Below are 26,648 nucleotides of genomic sequence, written 5' to 3'. Positions count from 1 at the left end.
ATGACGATAATATATTACTGAGCCAAGGGAAGATATAACAGAAATTCTATTTTTAATATATTTTCTTACAATTCAAGAGTATAAATATAGGTTACACTTAGACCTACTTTAGAGAGGGCTGCAGAAAGGGAGAAGTTAGCAGACCAGGTGCTTCTTTTTTCAGCTTTGGAAACAAAAATAAATAGAAAAGTTACATCTGTCTGGCAAATAACTTTTTTAAATATTCCCCTCCCCCAAGAAATTTTAAAGGCTTACTCCTCAGAATGATTTTTACAGGTCGAACTCCAAAAACACAATATGTTACTCTAGCGCCCTCTTTCATGCTAGCCCTTTCTGTGATAAATTTTATCTGATTCCTACCTTTCAATCGAAAAATACAAATTTTTTCACCAATTCTATCGTTTCCAAAATTCAAGTTCACATAGAATATAGGTGGTCTTGTTAAGATTTTGATAAGATCGTTGAAAAGAACAGAACTTTCAAAGTGTGTCCACAAAAAAGAAAAAAACGAACTGGACCCAGGCTCTAGACCCAAATAATGCACTGGACCTGGCGACTGAAAGGATAACAAAAGAAAAGATCTTGATCATGAACTTCAATGCATCATGAGCTTCAAGATCATGAACAAACTGAGTTTCAGATTTTCCAAAATCAACAGCGCCAATTGAAGGGGACTTCCTCTTGGACTCTCAGGGTTACAAAGAAGAACTCATCTTGGAAAGCTAACTACTAGTTCAAATTCTCTTGGGGATTCTTCATCAGCAAATGGATTTGGCTTTCATCAGCTTTGGATTTTTTATTTAAACTTACGTCTAGAAAGAAACAAAATCAAACATTTTCCTAGAGAGAGGGAGGAGAACGACTGATTCAATTTTGATTTTTCAGATTATTTACGAAGCAAAGTCCTTTGTTTAGTATTTATTTCATAATCCTTTTACATTAGGATGAAGGAGAAATGGCTCTTTCCCAAAAAATGCTCCCTGTAAAAAAAAAACAACCTTCGATAAAAAAAACTTAATAGCATCAGTGGAGGGGTCGGAAGCTGGAGACATACTATTTGAAAAATCGTTCCAAACCGTGCGAATTTTAATTGTATTTGTTCCTTAAAAATTAGTAGCTAATGTAGACAACAGTGTTTGTTATAGGTATATATATATATATATATATATATATATATATATATATATATATATATATATATATATATATATATATATATATAAGCCATAATGGCCCCTACTACTGCCTAAAGGGCAGGAGCATTGGGGAAAATCTTCCCAATTTTATAGGAGAATTGAAAAATTTAAGGAATTCATAAGAATTTAAGGAAAAAAAAAGAAATTCTGGGGGAGCTTTTAAAGCTGGGGGAATCCCCAAGACTAGGACTAAACCATGCAACTCATTATCTATAGGTCTGATAAGTGTTTTTTCAATCATGATAAAAACGGAATTAAAACGAAAATATAACCACTGGCGAAGAATTTTTTGGTATATATGACATCATGTGAAATTACACATGATTTCGAATGAACCCGAAAAGCTAAAGCAAAAAGCAAGGGGAAATGTCTGAGGTAATGATGCAGGAAAATGAAGCGCAATGGGATCTGCGGTTAGAAGACATGTGACAAGGATTAAAACGGTTCACAAACAAAAATAATAGACAACAAAACATGCGGTTAGAAGATAAGAAACAAGAATGATCTCATCGAATCGTAAACGAAATCTGAGGTTAGAAGAGATGCAGCAGTGAGAATCACGAGTCCCAGGAGATAACAAATCCTATAGAATGGACGATTCTTTGATAAATTAACAGAAAGGATAAATTAAACTCACGCCAGAATTTCCTAAATTAAACTGAAATCACTGATTCGACACCTGATCATTTAAAACCAAAGAATAACATGATGATTGCGCTGTGCCGGGGCAAGCTTGCGCTGTGCCGGGGGCTGAAACCCAGGAGATATACATGAGTATCTTGACAAGCTTATTCTTGTCTTTTAACCAAAGTTTTTTTTTGTGCTTCATTTTGGTTTTTGACTAGATACGATTTTTGTTGATGCATGCCTTCTAAACAAATATTTCTTAATTCTTAATTTTTGTTTTGATTCGTGTAACTCTCGTTTTCGGATGTCTTCTACCCGCATATTTCTTTGTGATTCATTTTTGTTTTTGATTCGTCGCTATTCTCGTTGTCGCTTGTCTTCTAACCGCCCATTTCTTTGTTATTCGTTTTTCATTATTTTTTTCTAGTCATCTCGACAACTGTAGTGACTTATTTTTCGTTGATGCTTTGAAAAATAAAACAAACTGCTCTTTTACCTATTATCATCTACATGACGTGATAACATTATGAATAATTCGTAGCTGAAAAGGTGTCAGCTCTTTACAGGGTTGTCAGTCATGTCAGCAAAAAATTACCGCATCCTAGTGGCTATGACCCACTCTGTCGAATTCGAGGGGTGTGAGCTCAAGCCACTTTGCGATAACAAAATTCCGAGCATCTTATTGGTAATATAATTTTTAGATAATGTGTCTGAAATTCTATTAATAATATAATTTTTTAGGTGTTTTTCTAGTTCCAATTCAAAAGGTAGAATTGGCACCAACACAGTATAAACATTTTTGCATTTTATAAAAATAATTGCAGATTTTGAACTGAGGTTATTTTTTATGTAGCATTGTATCATTTCAGTCATTTTATAACAAAGTAACTAATATCTATAACAATAACTAATATCTATAACAAAGTAACTAATATCAAAGTAACAAAGTATCTAATAGTAACAATTATATACATCTGACACATAGTCTAAATTTCTTCCTTACTTTTTTTCATTTAAAACATATGACATGACGTCGTTATATATTAGCGGTGCTGACATTAATAATATAGGTTTTACTTTTTACGTCATCTTTAGTTATAACCTACGGTTATGACGTCATTCATCATCTTGTATGATGTAGTCTGAGCTAAAGTAGTCTTGACATGCTAAAACACACAAGTATGGTCTTAAGGCTAATCATTCAATTGAACGTTTTTATTAAGTACTCAAAATTCATATTTAACAATAATTGATTGACTGATTCAAAAAACAAACACATGTCCACAAAATTATGTCAAGAATTGAGTGACATATTGCTTTTTAGAAAGAAAAACTTTAGATTCTTGATTTACCTGGAATATGTCTTTGCATAAGGAAGTTTTGAGAAAATCAAACAAACAAGAGCTTGACTAACTACGATGGCAGAAAGGGCAAACTGGGCAGAGGGTATTTACCTTTTTAGTTTTGAAAACAAAACAAAATATATAAAAGTACCATTTTTTTTGCAATATTGGCAAGTTACAACAACAAGTAAGTAAGTAATCAGATTAACGAAGTTTCTTGACTACTGAAGTACCTGTTTCAACCATACAATGTGTTACTAGCTGGAAACGAACTTTTTTAAACATCCCCTCCTCCCCCAAGAAATTTTAAAGGTTTTTCCCCGTCCTCAGAACAATCTTTATAGGCCCTCTTGAGCCAGGAGTACTTTCATCTTTCTGTTATTGCATAAAAATGGAAAATTTCTTACTTTTTATAATGAATGATACAAAAACTTTCCTTCAAAAAATTTCAATTTTTTCATGAAAACTAACTTTTTCGAAATTCAAGATCACAGACAAAACATAGGTGGCCTTGTTAAGATTGTAATAAGATCGTTGAAAAGAACCGAACTTTTAAAATATATCCTCAAAAAGAAATAACGAACTAGAACCTGGAGGACTTGGAACCTGGAGGCTCCAGACCCAAATAATACACTGGACATGGCGATTGAAAAAATTACAAAAGAAAAAAACTACGCTTCAAGATCATGAACAAACAGAGTTTCAGATTTTCCAAGTCCAACATCGCCAATGGAAGGGGGCTCCACATTGGATTCATCAGGCTTACAAGGAAGAACTCGTCTTGGATAGCTAGCGACTAATTCAAATTCTTTTGGTGATTCTTCATCAGCAAATACAAAATAATATACATACTGAAAGGAAAAGAGAAAACAATTGAAGAAAAAACATAAAAAAGACAAACATGAAAATTGTATCTTAAACTGAATAGAAGAGGTCCAGATTAAGGCCTAAATAATTAACGCAGACTATTAAGTCGGAGTGTTTATTTAAACTAACCTCGAGGAAGAGAAGTAATCAAACATTTTCTTAGATGGGGGGGGGGACTGAATTAAACCAGATTTTAAGATTATTTTCCAAACAAAGTCCTTCTTTTAACATTTATTTAATAATCGTTTTACATGAAGGCGAAAGAGAAATAGCTCTTTCTCAGAAACTACTTGTAAAGAACAGAAACCTTATATTTTACTTAATTACATCAGTGGAAGGTAGAGCTAGAGATCTATTATTTGAAAGATCGTTCCAAACTGTGCTAATTTTAATTATATTTGTTCCTTACAAATTAGCTCCTATTGTAAACAACAGTGTTTGTAATATATATATATATATATATATATATATATATATATATATATATATATATATATATATATATATATATATATATATATATATATATATAGAACCGGGAGCCCGGCGGCTTCGCCACTTGGCCCCGGCACTCGGCATGCTTCTATATATAGATTCTCGCTGTCGCTTGTCTTCTAAACGCAAACAAATTGAGCCTTTTCTTGATGTCATGACGTCCAAATGAACCTTAAATTAGAAGTGGTGCCTTTGTAAAATTACATTTTTTATTTTTTATCGTTATGAAAGACATATCGTTAAAACTTTGTTTCTTTTAATTGTTCAAGTGGTGGGACAAAAACTTCTTTTTCTTCCAACAATTTATCTAGGCCGTATTTTTGGTTTTCAAAAGTATGGTAACCTTATCCATGTCAAAATTCAAACCCAATCATCATCGCTATCATTTTCAATTTGCTTGGTTCGTTTTACCTCGGCTTATCTTTCGTCATTATGAAATACATATCGCCGAACCTTTGTTTTTTAACAAGAGTATGGTAGGCACTGATGACCTTATCCATGTCAAAATCCCAAACCCAATCATCATCGCTACCATTTTCAATTGTGACACGTTTTGATTCTCGCTGTTGAGGTTGATTTTCATTGATTCGCTCACATATTCGATGTCGCATGTCTTCTAACCACGTGTGTCTTAGCTCTTCATTTTCATTTTTGACTTGCTCATAAGCTCAGTGTCACATGTCTTCTAACCGCATGTGTCTGCTCTTCATTTTCATTTTTGTCAAGCCACCACTGTTCTTCTAGCCACATGTGGATTTGCTCTTCGTTTTCATTTCTGACTTGCTCACATGCTCGGTCTCACATGTCTTCTAACTGTGTGTTTCTTTGCTCTTCATTTTCATTTTTGACTCGCTCACTTGCTCGGTGTCGTATGTCTTCTAATCGCGTGTATCTTTGCTCTTCATTTTCATTTTTAAAACGCTCTAATTGTCGTTTTCACATATCTTCTAACCGTCTGTGTCTTTGCTATTTATTGTCATTTTTGACACATGTTTGGATTTTGATTACTTCAGACAATTTAGCAATGGCCTTTGCTTTAGCTGTCCGTATTGGTGTTGGCACAATTGATGGTCCAGGTTGTCGAATTTCGCATCTTATCACGTTTGATAGTTCAGGTGTTGGTAATCATTTATAGTAACTGCAACTGCAAATTTTCGTTTTTGGGCCTTCCGATAGATATTATATTTTATAAATAACTATTGCGTTGGAAACTCAACAATCTTATTTATGCTATGCATTACATCATATAAGAGAATGCTCATATGATGTCATAAGAAATGCTTATAAGATGTGCTTACATAGTATATGACGTCATTTGCAAAAACCAAACTTAAGGCTTTTAACGAATTTTCTCAGACTTCTGACCTGAAAAACTTCAGAGCTCCATTAAACAAAAAATTAGCAAAAATAAAATCAAATAATCTACCAAGCGTGAAACTACCACAAATCAGCATCGATAAATAAATGAAACCCAAAACGAACAGAAACTACAATAATAAACAGAGTCAAACTCAAAACGAGCAGAAATTAACATAAGTTGGGGGCAAAACCCCTATGCATTCCCAAGGCCAGAACAAAATTTGCACTTTACTGAAAAAATATAAATGGTTTTACTTTTATAACTTTAATAAATCAAATAATATTAACATTTTGATTACTAAATATCAGTATATATATATTAAACTGACAATGCACATTCACTAGCCCTTTCAATTTCCAATTGATTGAGCCCTTTTGAAGTTTCTACGACAACGCTTTCAATAAAAACTTTATATGACCCAGGGCATAACTTACAACCCTTGCCCTGAGGGCTGTGGGGAAGGGGCTATCATCCTTAATAACCTATTTTACAAAATTTTCAACCACGCTGAACAATATGGGTATCTAAAAGTTTGTATGAGAAGTATTTTGAGAAAAGGTGGGCAGGACAGGGGGGTTATTTGCCCTCAATCACTTTCGGATTTTAAAGACTACATTAGCCCTTTGAACTTGAAGTCGAATGAATCCTTTTCCAAGTTTCAACGACAAAGAATTCGATAAAAACCTTATATGCCCCCTAGGCATAACTTATGATCCTTTTCCTGAGGGTTTTGGGGGAGCGTCCTCCTCGAAAATATACCTTCTATCTGGAAATCAATTACGCTGAACAAAATGGCTATTTCGAAATTTTGATTGGATATGTTTGGGGGAATGATGGGCGTCGGGGGGGGGGGGGGCTAGTTGCCCTCCAATCACTTTTGACTATTAAAAAGGGCACTAGCCCTTTGAATTTCCAATCAAATGAGCATTTTTTGAAGTTTATATAACAACGACTTCTACAAAAAGCTTATATTCCTCCAGGGCATAAGTTACAACCCTTGCCCTGAGGGTAGTGGGGGAGTTTCCTCCTCAAAAACAAATATTTTACCTGGAAGTCAAATAAGCTGAACAAAACGGCTCTCTCAAAAATTTAATTGGATGTGTTTGGGAGAAAAATGGGCGTGGGGGGGGCAGTTGCCCTTCAAACACTTTTGATTTTTAAAAAGGGCACTAGCCCTTCGAATTTCCAATCGAATGAGCCTGTTTTGAAGTTTCTACGACAACACCTATAAAAATCTTATATGCCCCCAGGGCATAACTTAAAACCTTTGCCCTGAAGGTTGTGGGGGAGTATCCTCTTCAAAAAAACATTTTCTATCTGGAAATCAACTACGCTGAACAAAATGGCTATCTCGAAATTTTTATTGGATGTGTTTGGGGAAAATATAGACGTGGGGGGGGGCGGGCTAGTTGCCCTCCAATCCCTTTCAAGCCCCCCCCCCCTGGAAAAATGATGCTGCCTTATATTTTCGTTTTGAGATTTCTATTATACAGCATTGAAAGTGCCAATTAGACCAGATAAGCCCCCCCCTAAAATTCAGCTTATGGGCGTGCATGTATATTTGGCTTCACAAATTGAATGAAAACAGCTGATAAGAAACTTTATGGTGACTGAATCCTAAAGGTTAAGATACTGAGTTGAACCGCTTTCAGATCTAATTTCTAGAATGCAACAATAAATTTCACTAATCTTAAATATTACCGAATTTATGAAATTTCACACTAGCATTAAAAATAAATAAGGAAAATGGCAATCTAAACGCAAGAAAAATTCACGTGACTCGGAAAAAATTCTCCAGAGGTACGAATCAACTTTGCAACCAAAGAACTTTACAGCCTTTCAGTAAGACATTTGATGTAGTTCAAGAAACAACTTTAAAACTTCCCACCGACGAATGATCCCTACTTGTATCACCCATGCAATGGCAGTTCTGTCCTCACGCGCCCGGGGCAAAATCTTGATTAGCGCCCCCCCCCCAAGTCTCCCAGAAAATTTATAGGCAAATTTTTTACAAAATTTTCATTTATTAACAAAATAATTTTCAATGCACTAATTAATTGATAATTTATTCTTTAATTGTTTTAATTTAATTATTTTTATTATTTTATTGAATTGACTAATGAATAATTTATAGATTATTTTCATTTATTGACTGTGCCCTCTACTTCATTAATAAAATTTCAAAAATTACAAAATGATTACCGGTATAACCGTTAGATTATTTGTTTTAAGTTTTGCGCCGCTAAATTTCTAAGCCTAGGACAATGACCCCCTCTGTCCCCCATAAAGCCGCCTCTGACCCTATGTTCATATTAAATGGTCTTCCAAGGGATGTTATCCTTGTTCTCCAAAACCCATCTGTTCATTTCTTTAAAAAGAAATTCAAAACACTCAACTGCACGGAGAAAACACTGATTTCGGAAACAAGGCACCATGAATTTATTCATAAAAATAAAAATGATGTCATAATACGAAATACAAAATATGAGGCCATAATACAAGATCACACATGATTTTAAAAGTAAATAACGAATAGTTCAGAATAAACGTTATTTGACGATCATGGGCTATCTATTTCATAAGTACTTTATCCAAAACACACAGAGGAGAGAGAAAGAAAAAGAGAGAGTGAACAAGAGAGAGAGAGAGAGAGTGAACAAGAGAGAGAGAGAGAGAGAGAGAGAGAGAGAGAGAGAGAGAGAGTGAACAATAGAGAGAGAGAGAGAGACCCATTCATCCCAAAACAAAATCCAAAGCCTTTATTTGTAGTTAATAAACTGATGTCATTGAAATAAATGTCTCGGTGTTAACATTTTATTCATTAATTAGTTCAAAACTATTGCAGACAAATTATTGTGTCGCTGCGGTTTAGTCTTCCCAAATATAACCTGTAAGCACTTGTTGCTATCGGGGCAGATAACCATCAAGGGTAGATATCTGTTTCGGGATATTTAAAACTGAACTTAGTCAAAGAGGCTTCAAAATAAAATTTATTTCCGTTGATCATAGTATTTTTGTTATCTCTTAGCAGTGATTCTCGCTCTAAGAGAAAACTCTATTTTATGTGCATACATAAGATCCATTCAAAAGCATTGACAAAAAAACTTAACAAAAAATATAACGGAAAGCATGAAAGGGTGGTTATAGTTTCAAGAGACTTAAATCTGACACGAATGGCAGGCATAGTCCTGGTCACTAGAGCTGCATGCATAGGTTAAAGGGCCAAAGGGGAAGAAACTTATTTCAAGACACAAGCAGGGGAATAAGTTTGATCACAGGTAAGTATAAAAGCGGTTGCCTCACCACATGAATAAGACTTATTGCTATCAAACTTCTATTATTACTCCGAGAAGGTAAAAGAATCATAATTTACATATCATGGCCTGTAAACAATTCATGATCACGTTTTCTTGCATGTGATCAAAAATTTCGTCGTATGAGAATTAGATCTACGGAAGGAAGTACCTGGGTTAAACCATACCGGTTAAAGCGGTTAAAACGGTTAAGCTGGGTTAAACCAGCTGGGGAATAAGTTTGATCATAGGTAAGAATGAAAGCGGTCGTCTTACCACATGGGGACAGAAGGAAGTACCTGGGTTAAACCATACCGGTTAAACCGGTTAAAACGGTTAAGCTGGGTTAAACCAGCAGGGGAATAAGTTTGATCATAGGTAAGAATGAAAGCGGTCGTCTTACCACATGGGGACAGAAGGAAGTACATGGGTTTAACCATAAAGGTCCCTACTTTTGCCCAAAGTGCGCTTACATTGGGGAAAATCCTTCAACACTTTATAGTAGAATCTACAACTGGAATATTTAAGGAAAGAATTACTGAGGAAAACTCTAAAGCCTGGAAAATTTCTAAGACTGGGACTAAACCATGCAACGGTTTTTCTCTAAAATTAAGATGAGTTTTTTCACGTCTTTATGTGTTTGATATTAAGTGCTGTTGCTTATTGGCTTTGATTTTTGTTCGTTTTGTAAGGGCCTATAATGGCGTTGCCATAAATAAAATACAATTACCATTATTATTTATTTTTATTGCTTGAATTCAGAACGCTTCATCTGAAGGTTATAAGTTGATCAGTTGATCAGGACTTTGATAAAAATGCAGATTTTATAGTCTTAAAAATATCTGAACAATCAAAATAGAGGTTTTGCAGAAAAGACCACAATCAAGGTGTACCCAAAACTTGATAGATTACGGCCAAAGAAATCAGGGTTTGCCGGATAAGCAACTAAAATTATTCAAAAACACACTATGAAAAAATCAAGATGATGGTTATATCTTAAGGGCTAGGCACACGTGGCTGATTTCGGGAACCAATTTCAGCAAGGGTATATTCCCTGTCGAGTGATTATAATTAACGATACTAAGAGGCGGGGCTTGGTGACGTTTTTCGGTGATTAATCATCATTAATTACGATTAATATACGATAATCATTAAATAAGATTAATGATATGCCTAAATCTCTAAAGCCCTGGTACATTCCTTGTCTAGAACATAACCCTTTACTAGCAAATGTCGACTAAAGACTAAAAACTCACTTTCAAAGAATGAGATCTTAGAAACCGCCTCACAAGAGATCTACCATCTGGCAACCTTACGGCAACTTTGACGCACTCTGAATGAGAAGGATCAGGCTCATCAGGGACCAGTTCACTGGTTTTTTTTCTTCTCTCCTTTAAATCCTCTTGCATCTCCTTTTCTTTCATCTCTCTTTCTGCTATTTCTTTTTCGAGTCTTTCCTTCGCCTCTCTTTCTCTTTGCCGTTTTTCCTCTTTCTCTCGGTCAGCACGTAACGATTCTTCGAACGCTTCGTCTTGTTCTCTTCTGATGGTCTGGTTTAAAGCTCTTTCATTCCTAAAAGGAGACTAAATAAGACTTTATCAAGCATTTGGAAATGGCCTAATAGGAAATAACGGAAAATTAACGAGTCTGAAAAAAATAAATAGCCAATTAACCCGAATAACATTTACCATCCTGAACATATTCTCTCTATCCATAAAATTTACCCTAAGAACCGGAATTTCTGCTTTTTTGATATTATCAGACTATAGTAAAAAATTCACCTGGTTGCAAGATGGTACTGCGTATGGGAAAAAACTTTCACTCGAAAGCTTAGCAGCTTGGAAATGTGTGTTTGCAAAACTTCTCAAGTTTTGGCAAATGCCTATCGAAAGAAAACTTACATCCAAAAGCTTACCAGCTTAGAAATTTTTCTTTGGAAAATCTTTTTCAGCTTTGGGAAATGCCTATGGAAAGAAAACTTTCATCCAAAAGCTTAACAACTTGAAAATTTTTATTTGTCGATTTTTTTTTAGGTTTTGGCAAATACCCAAGGAAAGAAAACTTTCATCTAAAAGCTTAGCAGCTGGGGGAATTTTAATTTGATAAAATTTATTAAGGAATATATACATAAATGCGTCAACATTTAATATTTTAGGGCTATTAAGCTTTCGAATTTTACCCGTAACACTTTCAATGTGCTAAACAAATTTCGATAACTAAGCGTGAGCAACTGTTAAGATGATACTACGATGAATACGTACAACAATGATAAACGTGTAAATTTCTCTTCAGAAATAGGTGCAGACGCAAATAATGGCAAAAATTCACATTCATTTTGGAAAATACCGCGAATAGTGCGCACAACAATAATAACACTAAAGGAAAACACTGTTGTAGTTTTCATAATAAAATTAGCATTGAATCAAAAAGAATAGCTATCAGAGAAATGTTTCGTCCCCTCCAATTGTCTTATTTCCACTACTAGAAAGACTAAGAACGGAGAGGAAGGCTTGGTCTCTTTTAACCGTCTTTATACAAATTAAGACAGGGTAAAATGTACTCTCCAGAATTTGAGGGTGCACCTAAGGTACAGAATTCTTTTGACCTTTATTTTATCTATGAAGACGGAGCTTTGAAGGGAGATTGAATTACAGCTTTCTCTGCTACAATTTGTTTCATAAAAAAAAAAAAAAAAAAAAAAAAAAAAAAAAAAAAACATTTAATCTCAGAAGTGAGTCAGATTTCAAGCCTCCCTCCAACCTGTATCTAGGCATGAGCATTATTTGGTTATAAATACCAAAAAAGGGTTAAAAACCTAACTTAACCTAATCTGGCCCAAAGTAACCAAACATAACCTGTCATCGTCAAACCTTACATTAAACTTGAAAAAGTTGACTGGCAACACTGACTAGATCAAATAAAAAAAAAGAGTAATTTCTGATATTCACCAGTGAATGTCGACATTCACGAATTTTGGACACTCACGGTAGCGCCAACACTATACAACTCCGATTCTTGTAAGTTACCTATACTCTTTGCCTAATACTTCAATAGAAATGTTTCACCTTTCCTCCCTTGGTACGAACAGTTCACACAAATACATCACAAAAGGAGGTATTCAAGCTGAATCAATTGTAATGCAGAGATTCAACAGAATCATTTTGTGTTAGAATAGATCATTATTGTGTTTGATGTATGTTCTATTATCGGTTCAGCTTGATGGGAATCAAGCTGAACCAATATCATATTGATATCATATTGAGCTGTATTTTTGCACAGTGTAACCGGTTTTTTCACTCAGAGAAAAAAAAACCCACTAAAATAATCACTTACAGAGAGAGGAGCAAAAAGGAGAAGAAAAGAAAATAATAAAATAAAACTATAGAATATAAAACTAAATAGATTGAATAGACTCAAAAAAATAATAATAAATAAATATAAACAAAAATTATTGACGATGAAAATTTCTTGAAAAATTCATTTGATAATGGATCTATGTCTTCCAAGAATTAACTAATGGACAGTAAACTTATAAAATTTAGTAAAATTTAAATTTATATAACTAATGGACAGTATTATTTACATAATTTAGTAAATACAATTTGGTAAAATGTAATTAATTTACAAATAATGTTCAGTAAATTTGGTACTTCAGTTGAAATCCTTTACCTTTCGTCCCTTGCAACGATAAGAAACGCTTCATTATTTTCTACAACTCTCTTCACTCTATTTACAAACGGCTGGGGTTCTAAATATTCTTCAATTCGGGAAGCAAGGGACATTTTATTGTTTTTCAATACAGCAATTCCAGTAAATGGATGTCTATTACCTGCCAATGACCGGAATGCTGAATATCCTTCATATTTCTTGACTGAACACGACCAGAATATGAAATTTTCGTTTATATAATTCACCACATCTGGATTAGTCAGTGTTCGCCTAAAAATAAAGAAATTCAGAGAGTAATTTCCAAACGAATGAGCCTTTTTTGAAGTTTCTACGAAAACACCTTCTACAAAAAACCGTATATGCCCCCAGGGCATAACTTACAACCCTTGCCCTAAGGGCTGTGGGGGACTGTCCTCAAAAACATAATTTCTATCTGGAAATCAACTGCGCTGAACAAAATGGGTATCTTAAAATTTTGATTGGATGTGTTTCGGGAAATGGTTGGCGTTGAAGGGGTGTTAGTCACCCTCCAATCATTTTCGACTATTAAAAAGGGCACAAGCCACTCCAATTTCCAGTCGAATGAGGTTTTTTGAAGTTTCTACGACAACGCCTTCTTTAAAAACCTTATATGCCCCCAGAGCATTACTTAAAACCCTTGCCCTGAGGGCTGTTCGAAATTGAGAGGGCTAGTACCCTTTGTAATAGTCGAAAGTGATAGTCCTCCAAACACATCCAATCAAAATTTTCAGATAGCCATTTTTTTCAACGTAGTAGAAAGTTCTGGAAATTAGGTCTTTGAGAATGACCCCCCCCCCGCACTCAGGGCAGGGGTTGTAAGTTATGCCCTGGGGGCATATAAGATTTTTATTGAAAGTTTTGTCGTTGAAACTTCAAAAGGGCGCATTTGATTGAAAATTGAAAGGTCTAGGGCCATTTTTAATAGTTGGAAGTGATTGGAGAGTGACTACCGCCCCTCTCATGCCCAAAATTTCCCCAAATAAACCCAATTAAAATTTTCAGATAGCCATTTGGTTTAACGTAGTTGAAAGTTCTGGAAATTCGGTCTTAGAGGATGACAACCACCCTAACAGACCTTAACCCGCTACGGCCCACTGTCCTACTTATAGGACAGCTGGTTTTAATTTTTTTGTGGCTAAATTTACACTGAGAACAATTTGCTTTTAGTGATAATGGCGTCCCTGGTGACCAAGCTATCTAGGTTAATTTTTCTAGGTCAGTTAGGTTAATTTTTCTAGGTATCTAGGTTAATTTTTGATCATTCAATATCAGATCAGTGATGTTATTTAAGTCACAATTAGCATAATTGCACAACGGTAGTTTTCAAAATTCGGTAAAAAATAGTTAGAATTCCCCTAGACAATAGTGACTTTGATAGCAGTTAGACAACTGTATATTGAACCGTATTCCTGAATAAAAACAGACCTGACAAGTAAGTTCATAGTTTTACGGCTTTTTACGTTGATGTCATATTTATAGGACAGTGGGCTGTAAGGGTTACTTTTTGTACGTGAAATTTCAAGGATTACGTTTTTATTGCTAATTTCACTTGAGATTAAAAAAAAAAAATTTAATGAGTCTTTGGTTGATTCTTTGTTTTGACAACTTGGGGAAAACTTAATCTACGCTTTTTTTGGTTTCAGTCATAATTCTCTCTGCAATTTTTCTTCCGAGTATTCACCTATGCGTTTAGTTTAGTTGTGATATCCATGTGTGTTTTTCTTGTTTTCTCTTATTATTAATCCGTTTTTTCCAATTTGATCGAATATAAGTAAAAGTAACAACAATAATGTGGGTTCTTTATCATCCTTCAGCTTTAGCCTATTAGTCGCCATGGAAAAAATATCTATAAATTTTTCTATGCATTTTTCTTCATCTTCCAGATTTCTGAAAATGAAGACAAGAAACCCCTGCATTTCACTTAGCGAAGCTCTAGACCTCCTAGAAGACGAAGAATTTGCATGTAAAGATATTCAGGTTGTTGTCCTGCCTCCTGATCCCGATCAAGCATCTGATGAAGATGAAGGAAATGACGACAACACGGCGGTTCCGATTGTAAATGACGTCCCGGGAACTGTTGAAGTAGATTTCAGACCAGGTCTTCTCGAAGAAAAACAATTTGAAGATATCGACAACATCATCCTCACAGAAGAAGAGGGTGCATCAACTTCGAGAGGTGGGCCACAGAAGAGGCAATTCAAAGCCGTGAACCCGAAATGGAAGAAGCAAAAAGGAACCTTTCCTTGGCGAAACTTGGGCGAGGAAGCAGCTAAGGCGCTTGAGAAAACCTAAGAAGCAATAGAAGGAAAAACATCAGTAGAAGTATTAGTTTCGTTTCTACACGATAAATTCGTTTACCTCATTCCTCCTAAAACGGTTAGATATTCTAAGGGCGACATCTAAGGGAAACTTTGACTTCACTACATCAGCTAACGAAATACGTGTGATCATGGGAATACTGATTTTTTCGGGCTATAATAGATTGTATTCCCAAAGATCTTATTGGTCAGTCGATGAAGATCTTGGAAGTGACCGGGTCAAGCAAGCAGTGTCCAGCAATCGATTCATGAAGCAGTGTCCATGAAGATAAAAGAGAACATCCGCTTTGTGGGTAACGATACAGTTCAAAGCCTCAAGATCAGCGGGATTCCCAGGTGAAGCCCCTCTTCGACATAATCAATGTAAACTTTAAGCAGTTTGGAATTTTCTCTCAGCATTTATCCGTTGACGAAATGATTGTGAAGTCTTACGGGAAACATAGCCTGAAGTATTTCATCCGAGGCAAGCCCATTCAATTCGGATATAAACTATGGGCTATATGCACTTCAAATGGCTATTGCCTTCAGTTTCATCTGTACTCGGGGAAGGAGCCTAATGCCCCTTCTCAGACTGCTAAAGAAGGCCTAGGGTCTCGAGTCGTGAAAAGACTTTTGGAAATTGTTGAAAATGGCATCAGCCACGAGGTATATTTTGAAAATTTCTTTACAAGGAGCTGGCTTTCGAGCGACTGGGACGGTTAGAGAAAACCGATTGGCAAGGTGCCCTTTCCCTTCCAACAAGGATTTTAAGAAGGAGCAAAGTGGAGCATATGATTATCGGTTTGATGCAGCCAACGATATATTGGTCGTAAAATGGCAGGACAATAACGTTGTCTCTGTAGCATCCAACCATCTCAGCCTAGATCCACTAAGACCGGTTGAAGGAAGAGTTAAGGAACAGATGGGAAAGACGGCAGTGCAGCAGCCACATCCACTCAGGCAATACAACCGGTACATGGGTGGAGTTGATTTAAATGACTGGCTTGTCAGCAAGTATGCTGTTTCTATTAGAGGAAAGAAATGGTATTGGGCTCTATTTGTGCGTCTGTTAAACATGGCTGTCGTCAATGCTTGTACACTATTCAATATGGTGGTTGACAAAGAAAAGGAAACGACTCTTGTAGATTTTAGACGGGAGGTCACACGAGTCCTTTTGAAAACAAATTACGGAAGAGGGGAATCAAGGCCTTCAATGTTAGAAGGAAGACCAGTTTCTGTGCCACCAGTGAGCACCTTATATGACAGAATAGGACACTTCCTAGTGAAGCGCGAAAAGCAGCGACGATGCCAAGGCAAAAAAAAAACAAGAAAAAACCACTGAGCTACTGTGAGAAATGTGACGTCACCCTGTGCACTGGCTGTTTTGCGTCTTACCACACTAAGTTTGGATTTCGTTTGGTTTTGTGTTGCATTTAATTCCGTTTTTGGTATTAAAAATATACTTGATGAAATCGTGTATACTTTTATACCACTAGAGCCCACTAAACCGGAAACAGGAAAAATCTATAAATGCATTTTTGGCTTACTTATGTGATAAAAAAGACTGGTGAAAAGGACAACTAGAATCTCCGACATTTTTTTCTTGGGCCTTAACGGGTTAAGTTAAGGATTGTAATTTATGCCATGGGGGCATATAAGGTGTTTATAGAAAGCGTTGTCGTTTCCAAAAGGGCTCATTGGATTGGAAATCGAAATGTCTAGTGCCCTTTTTAATAGTCGAAAGTGATTGGAGGGCTTGACATTTTTATAGTAAAGATCGATGTGGGTATAGTGTAATATTTTTTGTTGTTGTTGTTGTTTAGACCAGGGAACTTCGTATGAAAGGAGTTGTTGTGGGAACTTTGAAAAGGGCTTATTCAATTGAAAACAGAAAGGGTTGATGCCCTTTTTAATAGTCAAAAGTGATTGGAGGGCAACTAGTGCCCCTTCCACTCCCACCCTCCCATTTGCCCATTATGTTTAAAAACTAAATGTTGCCTTAAGATTAAATCAAAATGCACTGTGATAATAAGGCATCTCAGCAGTATCCCAAGAACGACTGAGGGTATTATGTTCAAACTTTCGGGGCTCTTAAAATTTAACCAAATCAAAATAGCGTAAGTATATCCAAGCTATCAAAGAAAGTTAACAGATTTTTTTGCGAATGGTATCAAGTTTTCTATTTCAGGTCAACTAGAGGAGGTATGAAACTAAATTAAACAGTACTATTTGTGTCCAGATTTTTAAAAAGGTATATGTTGTCAAAAATTGCTGAAAATTTTTCTCCAGCATACAAATAGCAGGCCAAACTATAAAGTCTTAACAAACGGATAGATTTAAAGTATTATTTTCTTTTTCTCTGAAAAGACTATGTCAATATAAAACGAACAGAAATTAATTTAAAAAAAATTTCCACAAAATAAGTTGTTCAAAGAAAATTAAAGAACTCCAATTAATAAGAAATGAGTAAAAATAAAATAAAAAAATCTACCCATCGTGAAACTACCCCAAACCAGAATCAATAAATAAATGAAACCAAAAACAAACAGAAATTACAATAATTAACCAAGTCAAACTCCAAACGAGCAGAAATTAACATAAGTTGGGTGCAAAACCCCTATGCCCTTCCAAAGCCCAGAACAAAATTTCTACTTTACTGAAAAATACAAATGAATTAGCATTGTCAGTTTAATATACATATTCTGAAATTTAGTAACTAAAATGTTAATATTATTTGATTTATTAAAGTTATAAAAGTAAAAACATTTATATTTTTTCAGCAAAGTGCATATTTTGTTCTGGGCTTGGAAAGGCATAGGTTTTTTTTTTATTTCTGATGTAAATGGGAGGTAAGTTTAAACTTTACCCCCACCCCCCTAATGTGCAAATATATACCCTGAATTGGTATATAGGGGTGGGGGTAAAATCCGTTTCCGACAAAAATGACCATTATATTTGGAAAGAGCATAAAAGAAGGCATCGAGTGGTCACTTTATTCACTTTATTCGTAAGTCAATAATATGATTTAGTAAATATTTACCAAATTTTCTTCCATAGGAGAGAGTATCCGTACTTAGGCATTTTTTTTTGTTTCACTCCGACTCCCTCATTCTTTGTGATAAGAAAACAAAATTTCTCAGCATCTTTCGCATTAACTAAGAAAGTTATCCCCAAGGCTTAAAACTGGGAGCTCATTCAGTTTTTGAGGAAAGGCACTAATTTCACAACCCCCCATTTTGTCACAGCTATGGAATGGGCCTTTATAGATGGGACAAGAGGTAACCATACTTGGGATAGACCCTAGTATGTAATCTTGATACAAAACTCAGCTATTTAATAAATAATGGAATAAAACTATAAAATAGAAAGGAAGAAGTACAATTGTGAAAAACAAGGATTAATAAAAGCATTGTTCATGTGTTTACAACATATCAAATTCTCATAGGTCAAGAGGAATCACAAATTGTGCTGCTTGTCTTGTAGTCTGTCCTGAAGGCTCGGGATTCGGCAAGAGAGTTGTGATATCAGTGAAACTATGCCAGTAGGAAGAATCAGTAGGGGTTTCTTTTTCAAGAATCAAAACAAAATCACCAAGCATTTAAAGCAGAAAAAGGAGGGCTCCTCTCAACTGAAGGTTCTTCATTTGGATCTGTTTCATTGGATCCTGAAACAACTTCCAAAACTGAAACCTCCGCTGAACTGCTGTCACTTTGAAGAAAGAGTGATTTCTCATGATTTTTCAATTTTAAACAAGGGTTTGTAAGAGCATCTTTCACGTTCTTAGCTTTTGAAAGTATAACTCCTCAGACTTCTATTTCTCTGGAGTATCCATCAGTATTCTACAGACTCCTTTTGGTTGACTTCTTTATGTGGCCTTTCTCAGACGTGCTTTTGGATATAACCTTATCATGACAGGTGAAACTGTCTGGATTGAAGTGCAGGTGACTTAGTGTGTGTTGAGAGGCTAAACCTCCCTCTTCTTCCGGATTCGAGGAAGTCATGTCTTCCTCTCTTGGCTCAGATGTAGGCTCACCAAATGGTTGATCAGTTACAGTAGGTGGCAAAACGTTGTCATTGACAAAAGTATCATCATTAAATGGAAAAATACCTGTTGCTTGAAAAACTGCAGTGATGTTTGATGGGATGAATGAAAGAGCGTAAGCAACGCCAAGAAACTGAGGGGTATCATACAGAGAAATTAGAAATTGCTTTGGTATAATGGGATTTCAAAGAGTAGAAGACCCCAAGATCAAGTGGTTGCAGCTTGTGTGACGTACGTGGAGGCAAGGTTAACATGACCACGTGATTATATTTTGCTACCTGTATGGCTTCAACTGATGAGATTACTGATTATCAATAATAAGTAGTTGGGACTTCTCTTTACTTAGCGGTACAATAGAGAAAAAGTAATGAAGAAACTCGATGAACACTGAAGCTGTAGTTAAACCACTGTCACTAATGCAAGCAACAGTACCAGGTGGAGCCCCTAAAATAACCCTTGCTGTTGTCTTTTTCCTTGGGAATACCACCATTGTTAGAATTGAGCTTCCAGATGCTGAAACACATGCAAGAATAGTCTCACTCTGTCCTCTATCTGCAGAAGTCACTCTTCCAACTCGATTTATTCTCAGAAAGAATCTTGCGTGAAAGTTGTAAGGTGGTCAAGGCACTCTCATTCATATTCTATATACTCTTGGGAGAGAAAGCATACCTGGTCATAACACCACGTAGCTTGGAGAAGAAGACAATAACATTGCAGTGGTTGAAACTGGTTACCCTAGAGTGGCTAGTTGCTTAAGCTTTTCTGAGTGAAAGGCCTTGATTTTGTGACATAATCAAGAATACCATTTCTTTCATAGACTTTTCTTGTCATCCCAACTTGAAGGATACAACAATCTATTTTTTCTTGCATACTCATAGGCTATCTCACGGACGTCTAAGATGTCAAGATACCTTAACATGTCAAAGTAAAATAATCCTGGTTATTCTATTTCTGTTTATAGTTGCCATACATAGGACATGTCCCAAGTACCAACACTTGGGACATGTCCTAAGTATGGAGCCAAATATTGTCACCTAAATAATTCAATTTTAATCTTAAACGATAAAAAGAGCTCTTTAGACCCACTAATTCCTTTTCATAAGTAACTAATGAATAAGGAAGTTAAAGTAAATGGTAACTTCAAACCTACATCTTCCTAAACAGTTCACAGAACTTCATAAAATGTTTTTGAGAGTTTATCTTAAATTCAGAACCCATCCACTTTAACACAAAATAATGACTTCGGTTTTGAAACTTTTGCAAATGTCATCTATTGTAAAGTTGCCGTTGCGCAGTTTTTGGGGAATTTCTTAGAATGGGTGTCTTTTTAGATCTGTTCCTAGCATGGAACGTCCCAAGTATAGATACTCTTCCCTACTAACAATAAGTTTTTTAAGGCGTCTGAAGCAGGTAAAACCGGTTATTGTGCCACAAAAGGGGCAGTTTTTTTTTCATCCTAGTTTTTACTTAATATCAGCAATGTTCTTTTCTTACACAAGACTAATTAATTTAATGTATTCATCTGGTACACCATACAATGTTAGGACCTTCATTATAGCTCTTCTATTGTCTGAACTAAACGTTTGCTCTTAATCTATACAGCTAAGGACTAAAGGGGTCTCTATAATTAGCACACTCACTATTATCACCTTTCTAATACAAGGGATGAAGACAGTAATTGTTTTCTTTCCAGTGTTTGTTACAAACAAATTCAAGTTACGACACATAATTTTTGCTTTTTGGTTCTTAAATGCATTAAAGTCTTGTTTTGGTGAGTTTGCTTTTAGAACCGATTTTTTTTTCCATGCCTGCATATCCGACTTTTATAGATGTCAAGATTTTCCCTAAATCGTTTAGAAGGTGGGAGGAGTTCTTTCGTGATCTCAAAAGATAAAAAAAATTAAGCCCATGTGCAATCTGAATGGATATATGCTGAGCGCGACACTTACTTTACTAAAAAAAATAATATAAGAGCAAAAATAGAAAAAAAAACAACTTACTGACAAAACCTCTTAGACTCCTGATTATCAGGGGAGTGAATGTACACCATCAAAAAGATCAATTCCCGTTTTGCTGCAGCCAGTGCTTGGTTATAACCACCTTCAAAAAAGGTGGGATGAAGGGTTCCGAATTCCTGCTCAAATTCTCTTTTATAGGAAGACATATCTTCAGCTACATTTGTAATTGCTAAAAGAAGAAACAGAATATGAAACAATTTGCTAAAAGAAGAAATCTATCTTTTTATTCTAAATAGCCACAATGATATCAAAATGACCTCTTTATTCCGGTGTCATGTTTACAAGCCATTAAATAAAAAAAACAAGTTTTTTAAACTGAAAGTAAGGAGCGACATTAAAACTTAAAACGAACAGAAATTATTCCGTATATGAAAGGGGCTGTCCCCTCCTCAACGCCTCGCTCTTTACGCTAAAGTTTTTTATTGTTTTAAAAAATAAAGTTGTGAGACAGAGTCAAACTTTAGCGTAAAGAGCGAGGCGTTGAGGAGGGGACAGCCCCTTTACAGTAAAATTACAGTAAAATTTTGAATTGATGAGCTTTTAGCAATTACTGTCATTATGCATCAATTATTCTGTTTAATTTATTAGTTCTTTTCAAGATTGGTCAAGACAAATTAAACAGAAAATTAAACAGAATAATTGGTGCATAATGATATTAATTGCTAAAAGCTCATCAATTCAAAATTTTACTGTAATTTTAATATTTATTTTCAATATTAAGTACAAAAGAAAACATTTGTAATATAATTCGTTTTCAGTAAAGCGCCGATGACGCAGTAGGTTTTAGGCTTCTGCAGTGAGGCTAAACCCAAACTCTTGTTTGTAGTTATTTTTATTCGATTCAAACTAGATTTGCATATTCAATTTAAGTTTCACTCGTTTTAAGATTTATTTATTCATTTACATTAATATATATTGTATGCTTGTTCGCATTGATTGTTTATCTAATTTCTGTTCTTTTTAACTTTCATTTATAATTTAATAGCAATATATTTCTTTTCGTTTAAATCTTGATTTTCATGTTCAATATAATCATTATTTGCTTTAAGATATATTTATTGATTTATAATATTAATTGTTGCATGTTGTTTGCTATGATTTTTTATTTAATTTTTATTCGTTATGAGTTTCATTTATTCTTTAAGAATAGTTTCTGATCGTTTTGAGTTTGAATTTTAACAGGTATCTGTATCTGCTGAGCTTAAGTTTAAAATGGCCTTTATTTTTCTTTGAAAACTTATTTTTCGGAAAGTTTTTTTTTTAATTAATTTTTGTTCGTTTTTGATTGTAAAACGTTTTAAGTTTTTATGGCATGGGGAGGGAGGTGCTTACTGTCCAATAATTATTGACTTTAAAAACGGATCTAGAACTTTCAATTTAAATCGAATGAGGCTTTTTTCAAAGTCTATACAATTACCTCTTTGATAAAAACCTTATATATGACAATAAAAGTAGTAAGTACATATGGAATTTGCTTCCTTTACGTTCCCTGGCAGCTTTCCAAGGCAGATTACCAGACTAGTTATTTGGCAATGTATAATGTGGTCAAAAAGGTTTTTTTTCTGTTTTTGTTGTCAATTGCACAATGAATGTACGTCATGAGTTCACGTGCACATTCTTAAAAAAAAACTGGAATGATATAAAGTAGTCAAACATGTTTTGAGCGCATGCATGAAATTATGTAACTCAACATCCGTTTTTTATTCGTCCTTGAAATAATGTATAAAATGTTGATGCACTACAATTTAATTTTTATTATGTTTTTAAAGTTTCTGAATACACATACAATTACACAAGCTGTCAATCACCCATGTGTTATCCACAGTTCCATTTTTGAAGTCTGTGGAAACAGTTTGACGTGTTCGGTGAGATTACGTTCCTTGGCGTTTGATTGACATTTGCAAAAAAGGGGTAATTAGTGATTGGATAATTTTTTAACGTGAAATCTCTGAATAAAATATTTTTGGAGCATGTACTTGACGATGGATAAAAGGGTTAAGGTGATTAGCAATTACGAGCAAGGATCCCCCCACTCGTTCCTGGCAGCAGGCTACACATATCAAATTGCTGTACTGTGGGTTAGGTAACATGATTAAACACGCTTTTACAATCGGAATTCATTGATTGACATTTGCAAAATAGTGGTAATTAGGGATTGGATCATTTTATAATGTCAAATCACTGAATAAAATATTTTTGGAGCATATACTTGACAATGGATAAAAGGGTACAGGTGATTATCACTTACGAGAGAGAATTCCTCCACTGGTTCCTGGCAGTAGGCTGTGTACATCAAATTGCTATACTGTGGGCCAACTTGCTAGCAAAAATGGATTCTACGGGTTTTATAGGAATTGTTCATTTTGAATATCTTTCGTGAAATGCAAGATTTGGAATATTTAAGTAGTGTTTTGTTGTGCTTTACCTTGTCACAGTTACATTCTCTTGATTTTTCAAAAGTTCATTTTGAATATCTTTCGTGAAATGCAAGAGTTGAAATATTTCAGTAGTACTTTGTTGTGCTTTACTTTGTCACAGTTACATTCTGTTGATTTTCAAAGTTCATTTTGAATTTCTTTCGTTGAAATGCAAGAGTTGGAATATTTTCCTAGTGTGTTGTTGTGCTTTACCTTGTCACAGTTACATTCTCTTGATTTTTTGAAGTTCATTTTGAATTTCTTTCGTGAAATGCAAGAGTTGGAATATTTCAGTAGTGTTTTGTCGTGGTATACCTTGTCTCAGTTACATTCTATTGTTTTTTCAAAGTTAATTTTGGATTTTTTTCCTTGATATACAAGAGTTGGAATATTTCAGTAGTGTTTTGTCGTGGTTTACCTTGTCACAGTTACATTCTTTTGATTTTTCAAAGTTCATTTTGGATTTCTTTCGTTGAAATGCAAGAGTTGGAATATTTCAGTAGAGTTTTGTTGTGCTTTACCTTATCACAGTTACATTCTGTTGATTTTCATAGTTCATTTTGAATTTCTTTCATTGAAATGCAAGAGTTGGAATATTTCAGTAGTGTTTTGTTGTGCTTTAACTTATCACAGTTACATTCTCTTAATTTTTCAAAGTTCATTTTGAATTTCTTTCGTGAAATGCAAGAATTGGAATATTTCAGTAGTGTTTTGTCGTGGTTTACCATGTCACAGTTACATTCTCTTGATTTTTCAAAGTTCATTTTGAATTTCTTTCGTGAAATGCAAGAGTTGGAATTCTTCGGTAGTGTTTTGTTGTGCCTTACCTTGTCAGTTACATTCTCTTAATTTTTCAAAGTTCATTTTGAATTTCTTTCGTGAAATGCAAGAATTGGAATATTTCAGTAGTGTCTTGTCGTGGTTTACCTTGTCACAGCTACATTCTCATGATTTTTCAAAGTTCATTTTGTATTTCTTTCGTTGAAATGCAAGATTTGGAATATTTCAGTAGTGACTTATTGTGCTTTACCTTGTCACAGTTACATTCTCTTGATTTTTCGAAGTTCATTTTGAATTTCTGTCGTGAAATGCAAGAGTTGGAATATTTCAGTGGTGTTTTGTTGTGCTTTACCTTGTCACAGTTACATTCTGTTGATTTGCTTAGTTCATTTTGAATTTCTATCATTGAAATGCAAGAGTTGGAATATTTCAGTAGTGTTTTGTTGTGCTTTACCTTGTCACACTTACATTCTCTTAATTTTTCAAAGTTCATTTTGAATTTCTTTCGTGAAATGCAAGAATTGGAATATTTCAGTAGTGTCTTGTCGTGGTTTACCTTGTCACAGCTACATTTTCATGATTTTTCAAAGTTCATTTCGGATATCTTTCGTTGAAATGCAAGAGTTGGAATATTTCAGGAGTGACTTGTTGTGCTTTACCTTGTCACAGTTACATTCTCTTGATTTTTAGAAGTTCATTTTGAATTTCTTTCGTGAAATGCAAGAGTTGGAATATTTCAGTAGTGTTTTGCTGTGCTTTACCTTGTCACAGTTACATTCTGTTGATTTTAATAGTTCATTTTGAATTTCTTTCATTGAAATGCAAGAGTTGGAATATTTCAGTAATGTTTTATTGTGCTTTACCTTGTCACAGTTACATTCTCTTAATTTTTAAAAGTTCATTTTGAATTTCTTTCGTGAAATGCAAGAATTGGAATATTTCAGTAGTGTCTTGTCGTGGTTTACCATGTCACAGTTACATTCTCTTGATTTTTCAAAGTTCATTTTGAATTTCTTTCGTGAAATGCAAGAGTTGGAATAATTCGGTAGTGTTTTGTTGTGCTTTACCTTGTCACAGTTACATATTCTTAATTTTTCAAAGTTCATTTTGAATTTCTTTCGTGAAATGCAAGAATTGGAATATTTCAGTAGTGTCTTGTCGTGGTTTACCTTGTCACAGCTACATTCTTATGATTTTTCAAAGTTCATTTTGGATTTCTTTCGTTGAAATGCAAGAGTTGGAATATTTCAGTAGTGACTTGTTGTGCTTCACCTTGTCACAGTTACATTCTGTTGATTTTTCGAAGTTCATTTTGAATTTCTGTCGTGAAATGCAAGAGTTGGAATATTTCAGTAGTGTTTTGTTGTGCTTTACCTTGTCACAGTTACATTCTGTTGATTTTCATAGTTCATTTTGAATTTCTATCATTGAAATGCAAGAGTTGGAATATTTCAGTAGTGTTTTGTTGTGCTTTACCTTGTCACACTTACATTCTCTTTATTTTTCAAAGTTCATTTTGAATTTCTTTCATGAAATGCAAGAATTGGAATATTTCAGTAGTTTCTTGTCGTGGTTTACCTTGTCACAGCTACATTCTCATGATTTTTCAAAGTTCATTTCGGATTTCTTTCGTTGAAATGCAAGAATTGGAATATCGTTTCTTCAACTGAAAGTAAGGAGCAACATCAAAACTTAAAAACGGACAGAAAATAGAGGCTGTTTCCAAAAGATTTAGGATTCATTAACTTTAGTGTTGCCAGTCAAAAGCTGAGTTTGAGAAAACTGCCTGATTATCGAAAAATGAAGAAACACCTTCCAAAAGTCGACAGGAATGGGATTGTCTTGAGGGGGAATTTTCTATGGAAGAGGTGGAGGGTATTTTTACGTGAAAACTTCAACCATGCCCAGCCCCCCGCGATCAGAAATTAAATTATACAAAAAGTTTTTTCAACTGAACGCAAGGAGCAACATAAATATTTAAAGAACGGACAGAAGTTCGAGGCTGTTTCCAAAAGATATAGGATGCATTAAAATTTTCAAATTTATTTATTTTATTTTTATTTTTGTACATATCTTAAAATGTCAAAATATGCTTACGGGTCTAACAATTGTGCTCTATGATTGGTCAGAGACACGATGTGGCTTTCCCACTGGTATTCTATGACCGGTTATCGACACTAGCTAGTCTATTGCATGTATTAAATCAGTCTTTTTTACGCAGTG

At 34.7% G+C, this 26,648-nt stretch overlaps 1 protein-coding gene across 1 annotated transcript in view; it reads right to left on the bottom strand.

Moving 5' to 3' along the window:
* Positions 1-3,023: 3,023 nt before the first annotated feature.
* LOC148945576 (FAS-associated factor 2-like) overlaps positions 3,024-26,648 on the bottom strand; it is an 87,697-nt gene continuing 64,072 nt past the window's right edge. Inside the window, exons 3-6 of the mRNA XM_089098682.1 lie at positions 21,211-21,397; positions 12,851-13,120; positions 10,438-10,753; positions 3,024-4,017 (exon numbers count right to left, since the gene is read on the bottom strand). Coding sequence (XP_088954808.1) covers positions 3,838-4,017; positions 10,438-10,753; positions 12,851-13,120; positions 21,211-21,397 — 953 coding nt within the window. The 3' untranslated portion in view covers positions 3,024-3,837. The remainder of the gene's footprint in view (positions 4,018-10,437; positions 10,754-12,850; positions 13,121-21,210; positions 21,398-26,648) is intronic.

The sequence above is a fragment of the Artemia sp. Qi Xiang Cuo genome, chromosome 13 (genome assembly GCF_049724085.1).
Source record: "Artemia sp. Qi Xiang Cuo chromosome 13, ASM4972408v1, whole genome shotgun sequence".
Lineage (NCBI taxonomy): Eukaryota > Metazoa > Arthropoda > Branchiopoda > Anostraca > Artemiidae > Artemia > Artemia sp. Qi Xiang Cuo.
Note: the sequence above shows the minus strand (reverse complement) of the source record. Positions and strands in the feature narration are given on the sequence as shown.